Source organism: Kryptolebias marmoratus, linkage group LG9 (genome assembly GCF_001649575.2).
Source record: "Kryptolebias marmoratus isolate JLee-2015 linkage group LG9, ASM164957v2, whole genome shotgun sequence".
Taxonomy (NCBI): Eukaryota; Metazoa; Chordata; class Actinopteri; order Cyprinodontiformes; family Rivulidae; genus Kryptolebias; species Kryptolebias marmoratus.
The window spans coordinates 26,655,129-26,666,229 of NC_051438.1; the positions used below are offsets into that span (position 1 = coordinate 26,655,129).

General features: G+C 38.1%; 1 protein-coding gene across 4 annotated transcripts in view; it reads left to right on the top strand.

Moving 5' to 3' along the window:
* Nucleotides 1-8,591, top strand: part of ldb2a (LIM domain binding 2a) — a 93,098-nt gene extending 84,507 nt beyond the window's left edge. For all 4 annotated transcript variants that reach the window (XM_017417535.3, XM_017417533.3, XM_037977395.1 and 1 more), the window contains exon 9: nucleotides 6,552-8,591. In XM_017417535.3, the coding sequence (XP_017273024.1) occupies nucleotides 6,552-6,782 (231 nt within the window). In that variant the 3' untranslated portion in view covers nucleotides 6,783-8,591. The remainder of the gene's footprint in view (nucleotides 1-6,551) is intronic.
* Nucleotides 8,592-11,101: the final 2,510 nt, after the last annotated feature.

An 11,101-nucleotide genomic window follows, 5' to 3' on the forward strand; every position in this document is an offset into this window, starting at 1 on the left:
GTTAATTAGCTGATTAGAGTGTGGTACCAGGTGCCATCAATTTTGAACCTTTTCACAAGATTCTAATTTTCTGATATGATGAATTTGAGATTTTCATTTGTTGTCATTTGTAATCATCAAAATTAAACGAAATAAACATTTGAAATATATGAGTGTGTATGTAATGTATGAATATAATATACAAGTTTCACTTTTTAAATGGAATTACTGAAATCAATCTACTTTTTCATGATATTCTAATTTTATGACCAGCACCTGTACAGTAGATGTCACCATTAACTACATTTCACAAAATAATATTAAGAAAACATAATGTGCCCATGACCAAATTTGGATTTTATTTAAGTTTTATCCGTGATTACTTTTTAAATTTGAATGTTATTAGATTTAAAAAACTGCTCCAAAACCACATCAGACATTCATTAAATTCAGTCTCTAAATAAATCTGCAACTTGCTGGATTATTACATTTAAATGATCCTTTTTAAATGTAAACAGATGAACAGATGTTTTTCTGTTGGCAGCATATACCGTAACTGTTAGGATCCTGTTAAGATTTAACAATCGTGAAAGCCTTTAAAACAATGTTTTTACGTCTCTTGTCTTTTAGCTTGTTTCAGGTTCAAAATGCCTGATTTGGCTACATGTCTTTATAAAAGGTCGCTCAACATACTTAAAGGTTAAACAGCCTCCTAAACAGCCCGGCTCTCCCCTTGAGGATTTGATGGCGCTGTGAGTGTGTTGTCTGCAGAGGCTGTACTCTTATACCATACACTGCTCATTATACACACGCTGTATTACATTTACTCCACAGCATCCAATTTACTGTTCTACTGCCGCGCTGGTGCCGCACTCCGCTGTTCCTGAACACACATCATTTCAGTGCAGCAAAAAGGTGTGCTGATACCAAACATAAAAGAAATTTGTTCACGTTAAAGGCTCTCTGGTTGGCATTAATGTGTGTTCATCAGGTTTAATTCAGTTTAATGAGAATTTTAAGGGGTGCTAATGGCTTTCTATACAGTGTGTACAGTACAGCTGCCCGCTCTCCCAGAAATTATATCCATAATACTGTTAATTTGTTCCAAAAGACAATTTAATCTCAGCTTTGATTGTGTTCACCTGCAAATGTTTCTCATAACAGAGGAAGAAGTGGTGGGTGCACAAAAGAAGCATTGTAGCTTTCAGGTCATTTAACTCGTCAAATGTTATCCAAAGTATTCTGTATTTAATAAAGTATCTGCTGTATTTCAAAAGTGACTGAAAAACAAATAAAATATGCTTTTAAGATTAGTTATTTCTTGGGTCCAGGGTTAAACAAAGGGACATGTTAGAAAGCCTGCATTCCTTGAAGAATTGTTTCACTAGTTTGTTAAATCTTTTGTGTTTCTAATTGTGGTTTTGAGTAAGGAACAAACTCGAGGTCACCTACACACAGTTCGTATGGATCCTCTATAGTTGCTGCGGTTCGGTGTCTGTGGCTCTGTTCTTTTACCTTTATTCCGTTCGCCTCACACACACATAATGTATATCTCGTGCACATATACACACAGCAAATTGTTTTCTCTCTGGAAGGCAGCTTGGCTCTGTGCCAGCTCTCATTATCACCCATATCTGTATACAACCTCGAGCCCCCCCTCCACCTTCCACCCCAGCCCCTTCCTCCTTCACATGCTCCATCACTGCACCCCCCCTCCCCGCCAACCCACCCACACACATCAGCCGTATACCGCTCATTCACATGCCTCTTAAAGACAGGCAGTGTGGCTGGTAACGTGCTGGTTACATATGTTGTGCGCCTGCTGTCTTTGTCTGAGAAGTTGTTCGTTTGTGGCTGAACACAAGCCTACGTGAGTCTAATAATAATAAGGAGTGGACCCTTGCATCGGTGAGGGGGCGTACCAGAGGTACAGGGAGAAAGGAAGGTGAATGGGGGGTGTTTGTGGATTGAGCAACACTGACCTCTAGTGGCCAAAGCAGACCAGAGGACTTGCACTTATTTGGCACTCACCAGACTGAAATTATCTTTTTTGTTTGTAATTATAGTCACAAATATTAGTCTTGCTTCCTAACATATAACATATACATTTAATTTAAACTTTCAAATCACTTACATAAGACAAAACAAAGATTTTAGTACTTTATTCATTTACTAAATCACTGTATTCACTCACTAAAGTACTAAATCTGCAAAATACGCTGTTTGTTTTAAATGTCTACTATGAAATTATGAAAAAATTTCATCTAAATTGTTGTGGTTTTTCTTTCGGCTGCTCCCTTCTGCAGGATCTGTCGCAGCGAGCGAACTCGCATGAAAGATTTGACAATTGTTTTATGCTGGATGCCCTTCTTGGTGCAGCCTGGGCTCAAATATACAGCCATAAAGATTACAAGACCACGGCACTAACCACCGAGCTACCGCAGCCCCAAGTTTCCTCTAAACTAATCAGAACATATTTAGTTAGTTTGAAACAAAAACACTTTTGAAACAGAATCATCATAAGTTGGAAATCACTAAGAAATAGACTCATCCATTGTTAATTTTTGTCCCTATGTAGGATATTTTGACAGAAAAATGTAAATTGTTACCCCCTTTTTTATCCTTCAACCTTCTTAGCCTGGGGCCATTTTTGTTTAAACTTCCGCTCCTTAAAAATTCAGTCAGTAACAGATCCACAACTGTAAGACCAAACTGAAAAACATCTGTTTCTGTAGATAAAATACCCTTGGAGAAGTTTGTCTGCTTCTCTTTAGACCAGAGGAAGCTCAGAAACGACTCCATCTATAGAAACCTGTTCATCAGAGAGGAGCAATAATATGGCAATGGTACTGATTGTATAGAAATCTGTTGAAATGGAAAAAGTGCATTCCTCTTGGAAAGAAAAAGTTGCGTAGGTTGTGATTTTATAGCAGCCAGTAATTGTGAAGGGAACATAAGAAAGGTCAAATAAGAAGGACCTCTCTGCATCCAACTGCTTCCCAGAACTCTAAAGTCCTGCATTCTCCCTGTTGTCGTTTCCATTCTATCAAAATTCCCACTTGTTGTTTCAGGAGCCGGAGCAGCAGCGATGTCCTCCGCTCTCCCCTCTGCTAATCTCTGTGAAAATATGTTAATGATGCTGCTCAGAGAATCAGCGGAGCAGGGAGGGGAGGCGTTCTGCGCTGCGTCGGCCTATTCAAAGCCTCGTCGCTCAGCTAGTGCAAAAGCTAACTCTTAAAGAGATGAGTAGACAAGTAGACAGTATTAATTAGCTCACAATTAGCGCTCCCCAGTCTCAGGCTAGCCACCAGCTGTTATCGTCAGAGGGGTTTTTTCTCAGGAGGAGGTGGGGGTGCCTAAAATTGGCCAGAGGTAGGTTGACAGGCCTCCTCACAGGAACAGATGGTGAATGCAAGGCTTGTTGGCAATCAGTACATTTTTAGCTAATGACTTAATTAGCTATGCAAATTGACAAATCAGTGTGGATATTGTCATTTAGTTGAAAAGCTCACCTAAATTAATTAGCCTGATTAAGGCATAGAGGGATGTAGAAGTGGTCGCTGGGAGGGGCTGAAGATGGTTTGGATACGCAAACAGCTTTTCCACGTTGCGTTTCCAGTCAAAGTGTGTGAATATCCAGTGATAAAGACACAGATAAATATGTTTTTATCTTTTTGTTAAAGACAGAAAAATCCGTAATGGTCACTGACATAACTCGAAACTGACAAAAGTAATAAAAAGTTAAAAAAAATAAAAATATCAGTCATTGCTCTTGAATTGTGGTTTTATTATTTTTAACATTTTCCCATAGAGACATGTTAAACTAAGGTGTGTCCTGTAATTAGCACTGCAGGTGTTTTCAGTCTTGTAATCAGTCAGTCTGCCTGTTTAAAGAGTAAAAGTAGTCACAGTTCTGTTTGGTATCATGTGTGTACCACACTGAACATGGAGCACAGAAACCAAAGGACACGTTGTCCCAGGAGTTTAGAAAGAAAACTATTGACAAACATGTTAAAGGTAAAGGCTATAAGATTATCTCAAATCAGCTGGATGTTCCTGTGACTACAGCTGCAGATTATTCAGAAGTTTAAGGTCTAAAGGACTGTGGTCAACCTGCCTGGACGTGTCCATAAGAGGAAAATCTATAACAAATAGAAGAGACGGATGATACGAATGGTAACCAAAGAGCTCAGAACAACTTCCAAAGAAATTAGAGGTGAAGTCCAAGGTCAAGGTATTTCAGTGTCAGATCACAACATCAGTTGCTGGTTGAGACAAAGTAATGGAAGGTGACCAAATAGGACATTACTGTTGAAAGCAAATCGTAAAAAAGCCAAACAGTATATTGGCAAGCCACAAAGCTTCTGGGAGAATGTCCTTTGGACAAGTCCTGTCAGCTCTATGTTCACAGACCAAATAATGAAGAAAGAAAGGGACACAGTACCTACAGTTAAAGTGTTCTGGGGCTGCTTTGCTGCATCTGGCACATGGTGTCTTAAATCTGTTCAGGGTCCAATGAAAGCTCAAGACTATTAAGGCATTTTGGAGCTTGGTCTCAGTTGCAGGTCATGGGTCCTCCAACAGGTTAATAACCCAAAACACAGCTAAAAACACCCAAAAACTGCTCAGAACGAAACATCGGACTATTCTGAAGTGGCATTTTGGCCCTGATCTAAATCCTATTTAACATCTGAAACATGCAGTCTGGAGAAAGAACCCTTCAATCCTGAGACAGCTGCAGCAGTTTGCTCAGGAGGACTGGACCAAAATCTCTGTGGACAGGTGCAGACGTCTCAGAGAGAGTTACAGAAATCAGTGATTGTTTCAAAATGTTGTGGAACAAAATCTTTAAGGGTACCATCCTTTGACAAGGCCAGGGTTTAAGTTTAAAAATCCAGTTGAACCACAATTCAAAAGCAGCAATAATGTTTAGTATTTTATTCTTCTTTTTATTACTGTTGTCAGTTTCAAGGTATTTCAGTGACCATTGTGATTTTGTTTGTTCGTTAACAAAAGGTACAAACAGATTTTATGTGCATCTGTAAAGTTGGAGTGCAGCAAATTTCATGGTTTCCTGTGTGTGTTTGTTTGTTCTGTTGTGTTATTCTTGTGTACAGTACTGTAGCTGCTGCTTTGTTGGGCGCGACACACGCAGGGTTAATCTGCATTCAGCTGCCTTTGTGTGTGATTGTGTGCGAAGATGTGATTATACAGTAGGGTTATCTTGGCGTGTGTCCAGTACCCGTGCATGCTGGTGTGTTATTTTTATGTGTTTGTTGCAGAGGAGATGGCTGAGGAGAGTGAGATTGACACACATGGCCAGTGAAGCGTTCACTCCATTTAACTGTACAGTTTCTTCCCAGGTTACAATAGCCAGCTCCCCAGCTAGGAAAGATGAAAGACTTGCAAACAAACAAAGCCATGATTGAAAACTTGTTGATTGGTGTTTGAATCCACAAATTACACTTTAGTGATTATCTGTGCAGGAGAATTTAAAAGCGTGACTAAATAATAGTTCCGGGGCGACCCTCTCCATCAGGATTCCTTGACATCACCCGAGTCACAGATATCAGTAGATAATAGATAAATCTCTTTCTTTCCTTTCCTCGACCTGCTGTGAGAGGGCCATCTCAGTGAAATATGTCCTACATGATGAGTATTGATTGGGGCGGGTACAGAGCGCCGAGGAAAACCACTCTCTGTCCGGGAAGGTTTCATTTGCACAGGGAGCTTCGAGAGAGCAGCTGACCACATGGATGGGTTCACTGGATACAGCAGCGCTCGTTCTTAACATACTGAAAGAAATACACACACAGGAAAATACACACCTCTCACTGCTCCATCAGGTAGAAAATATTATTTTATGAAAGAGTCCAGTGGAGAGTTAATGTGAATGTTGGTCTTTATTATCATAAATAGTTTTTATTTCAATGTTTGCTGAATAAACTCTTACCTGAAACACACAGCAAACATATCTATTTATTTTAGGTGGTTCAAATGCTAATCTAAAGACTTTTTGAAGTAAAATGGGATACGTTAATTTATTTGGTGATTTCTCCTTCACTTAAAAAAAAAAGCTAAAAAACTTAGCATTCCTTCAAGAAATGCATCATTTTAAACTGACATGATCTTATTTTGAAAAGGTATGGAGTTATAGTTAGTCTGGTCAATCCTTGTAAATGATTTTTTATGCAATTTCATACAATATCGCAAAATCTCGTGTGATCTACTTAGTTGTGTTGGCTAGGGCTGGTTAGCCATGGTGGCCATCTTGAGTTGACTCCAAAGTTTAATGAGTTTTAGAAGTGCATCTGATGATTACTATCTGAGAGTTTTATTCAAATCCATCCACTAACATTGTTTAAATGCTGCTCAAAGAATGCTAACTGTTAGGGCTAAAAGCTTTCAGATGGACACATCGATCCAACATTCAAAGGTTACAGAAACTATTTGACTTAAAAGTGTGCAAAGATAACCTTTTAAAATGTTTTCTTTTTATTTAAAAAAAAAGTGTTTTTTATTGTTTTCAGTTTGTCAGCCTTTTCTTCATGTTTCTCTCTTCGTGTCGGCAGGACGTGATGGTCGTTGGCGAGCCGACCCTGATGGGGGGCGAGTTCGGGGACGAGGATGAGCGTCTGATCACTCGTCTGGAGAACACGCAGTATGACGCCACCAACGGCCTGGATGACGAGGACGACTTCAACAGCTCCCCGGCTCTGGGAAACAACGCCCCCTGGAGCAGCAAACCTGCCGCCGCCCAGGACAGCAAACCTGAGAGCACGGCGCCCCAGCCCTCACAGTAAACAACAAAAACAAACACAACAGATAGCGGAACAAGAAATCCTTGGATCCATGTGGATTAGACGTTTAAACTTCTCCCCCTTCCCCCTGGAGGCACTTCTTCTACGCCACTTAACATTGTACTGAATCAGAATCCCCATCTGCAAATCATCGTTGGCACATCGAGCCAAAATGTCTGTCTGGGATATTTTTTCTTCTCTGAATCATTGTAACATCTAGAAGGACACTGAGAACTTGAACTGCTCAGCAAAATCCACAGACAACAAATGCATACAAGTTGTATGTAACTGTAATGTAAGAATAATAAGGCAGGAGGGGTGGGGTTTTTTTTTGTTTTTTATTCTCTTCTTTCAATGAATGCAGTGGAAAACTGCAGATCAAATTCTCCTTCTTGGAGCCTCAGATTCAAACCTTTTGTCTGGTGAAATACCTCAGCTGTGATTGGTTGACCTGCAGGTCACAAGTCATCACGCTGATCGTGAACAGTGGGGACGGGAAAAAAAAAAAAGAAAAGAGTAAAAACAACAAACAAAATGTCTGAAATAGAAAGCTCATGAAGGGAATTCAGAGCCCGTGGAAGTATCTCAGCACATTGGACACAAATGAAACGTTGGAGGCAATTGCATTTTTATTGGAAATCCAGTCGGCCGTTGGTTTGTTTCTACTATCGCTTTAGTTTCATTTCCAATTAAGTGGAAATAAAAGTTCACTAACCACTATGGATGCTTTTTTTGAATGAGGGTAAATCTTGTCCTGGAATTGTTTTTTTTGTTGGTTTTTTTTCCACATTATGGCAGTCTTCACAGACTGTAATTTCATCCGAATCAGTTTAATTGTGTTTATAGTCTATTGGTATTTCGCTTCTTTCAGAACCCTTTGCAGTTACATTGTAATTTTGCCGATCAGTATGCGAACTTGGTCAACACAGATTGCTGCATTATTGTTTTAATTCTTTTGGGGTTTTTTTTCTTCTTGTTCTTCCTGGAAAATTGGACGTCTTTCCCTTTAATGACCTACTCCCAAACTGAAACTAAAGCCTTTTTCCTGCATGATTTTCTATGAATTTCATTTGGTTTGATATATGTGCTTTTAGAAAAACCCATCAGTTGGATTCTCTTTTTTTGTGTTCATCAGTTTGGGAACACTGTAACAAGGTTTGTAGCTCTGTAAATAGAGGTGGAATCTATTTTGTCCACTGTAAATCAGCCACTGAAAGCAGTTTGGATATGGCAGCTGTTTTGTTTTTGTACCACAGGTTCAGATTTCTGTAGGGTGGTTTGGATGGATGTTGGTTTATTTTAACTTCCAATGTTCTCTGTCCTCTCTAGCTAGTGCAGAACCAAAGCTACAAGGGTAAAAATAAAAAAATAAAAACCGCCACACAGTCACATGATCAGATTTTTTTAATACTTTGTGACAAAATGTAGTAAATAAAAATAATTTTGTAATTTGAAATTGAGAAAAATAATCCCATCCATCCTACAGAAATGCCTTTGAGATCCCTGTATTTGTGTTCAGTTGTTTTTTTTTAATCTTTAATTGAATTTAACTTCAATATATCCCTAAACTTTTTGTTGGACTTTTGTTTAAAAAAATGGACAAGACAGTGACAAAATGTCTTTATACAATTGGATCTATTGGGTATTTATTTGTGCATTTGTAAGGAAGCTAACACATTTCTAAATATGTTTGAGCCTAGTATTATTAGACACCATTTGTACATTATATAGCAGAGGTGTTCAGTGTCATATCTGATGTCTGGTATGTATGCTTTACCATTATGTGTGCCAATAAACCGTGCTTACAAAGAAGCTGAATTTGGCTTGGTTACACACACGGCGAATGTGTAGACAGCCATTTTTATCGTCCGAAGGTGAAGGCAGAGCGATTGTGGTTTTGCTCGTGCCGGTGTGTGTGTGTGTGTGTGTGTGTGTGTGTGTGTTTGTTTGTCTGTACTGTTAGCAAAATATCTCATGAGCCACTGTTTCAGTGAAGCGCTTAGAAAGTAATTATTGGCTGTTGATGTTCAACTGATTTGTTTTTGAAGTTATTCAAGATGGCCACACCGGCTAGTCGTCATTAGCCTAGACAAAAAAGACTAAACCTCAGGGGATCTTACAAATTTTAAATTAAAATTTGGTGTGGTAGTAGCTGAGAGTCATTCGCAACACGTACTCCAAGCAAGGAAAGATCAGACATCGCAATATCTGAATAAATAATGTTATTTTCAAGGTTTGACAAAAATAGCTAGAGCTCGCTCATTTCAAGATGATCTTAGTCTAAAACATTGGCATGAAAGGTGGTGGGTGACATGCAGTCCTTCCAGGGATGCTTGGCTTTTAATTCTGTCTTTTTTGAGCTTGTTTACTTCTTCTAAAACATAAAAAAATCTAAATTAAAATAGCAGAATTATTCCTACAGGAAGTTTATTCGCTGTTCAAGAGTCATTTTCATTATTTTGCATCGTGGATAAAGTTGCCCAGGCGACCTTGCAGATTTAAAGAGATTTTTTTAAATAATGAAACAGTGTTATTCTGGTTAACAGCCTTATCTTACCTGTTACCTTGCAACATGAAGGTGAATGTGTGCTGCAGGTGTTTTTGTCTCTGTATCGGCCCTGTGATGGACAACCTGTCCAGGATGTGAGTTAGGCTCCAGCCTCCAGTCCCTGAACACGACAAAGCACCTATTGAAAATGAAAAAACATTAATTTTCTTTGCACTTAAGGGACCTAAAGGACTTTTCCCCTATTTAAACTAAAAAAGGTAGCCAATTGTGAGCAAATATCTAGACTATCTGGGTATAGTTACAGGCATATAATTAAATTAGACATTTTTACCCTGGAGAAAATTGCATTTCTGTATTTTTCCTCTATAGTTTTCTCTTTTTTTTTGTTAATACGTCAGCAAACAAATTTATCATTGTTTACATTACCTTGTAGCCTAATAGGATCTAATGACAGAAAATGACTCATCCTCTTTGTAAACAAAAAAAATCTCTTTCTTCTGCTGCTTGATGGCATTTACTGATCATTCTGGGAACGCTGCGGCTAAATAAGCAGAATCTTTTTTATTTTTTTTTTACCCCAAAACTCTGAGAAGACCAAAATGCAATGCACAATTCTGCGTATTAAAATTATAGACATACCCAGCATTTAAGGACAGCTCATTATAAGGACTACTGTAAATGTATATACTCATACATTTCCTTGGTAAAATAAAAGTCTCAGATTCATGCATTGGTATGTTTTTTTTAATGTCTTGATGGAAATGCAAAATGTTTTTATATCAGGAATATATATATATTTATATATATATATATATATATATATATATATATATATATATAAACCCAACTTGTGCAAATTTTCTGATCATCTTGTGCAGATATCCTTTTATCAGATACTGCTATAGTTAGTGTTTCTTAACTTAAATGATAGCCCACATCTCTCTATTTACATAAAAGTTACAGACTTATTGTGCCAGTGAATTCGTTGTTAAAAAGTAGATAAACTGTTTGTGGATCTGTTTATTCACCAGTATTTTAATCTGAGATCAGTTTTCTCTATGTATGTCATCTTAGTATCAATGCTTTAAGCGGTACCTGAATAATTTATCTGAATAAAACGTGGAGTATAGTTGAACTTGGAACATGAACATACTGTTTATATCAAAGTTGGGACTCAGTAGAAAGATGCCTGTTGTTGGGTAGACTTTAAATCCAAGATGGTTTGATAGAACTTTAGCACCACCAAGTGGATAATTGGAGGCATGTGCACCATTTTTAAGCCATAATTGAAATAGGGCTCTAAAAAGGTTTGTTCGGTTTAAAATGGACATTAAATGAATATAAAGTCGATTTCCTTTGGAACTGCATTCATTTTTGCAATACTTTATTGTGGTATTTTTATTTGTTTTAAAGACTCAAATGTTACCATGAATCATAACAGTTATTGTTGCATTTCAATAGCACAGCATGTCAATTCATTTAAAAGGTAATAATCAACATGTTTTACACCTTAGAGAGAATATGTGGAGTAAGCCCACCTGTAGATTAACAAAATAAAAAAACTGACCACCTGTGTATATCACGGGTGTCTGATTATACAGTAATGGGGGATCAAAATCAGGGATGTAATTGTATTTACTTGAGGGCAAGCAATGGCTACATGCCAGTGCTTTGTTAATGAAATAGATGTGCTTTCCACAGTAAGATCTGGGATTGAATTCAGTCAAGGTTTTTTATCTATGATCCATCCATCCTCCCATTATCTGCCCACCACTTGTTCTGGAGTTGTGTTGCGGGGGCAGCAGCTTAAGCA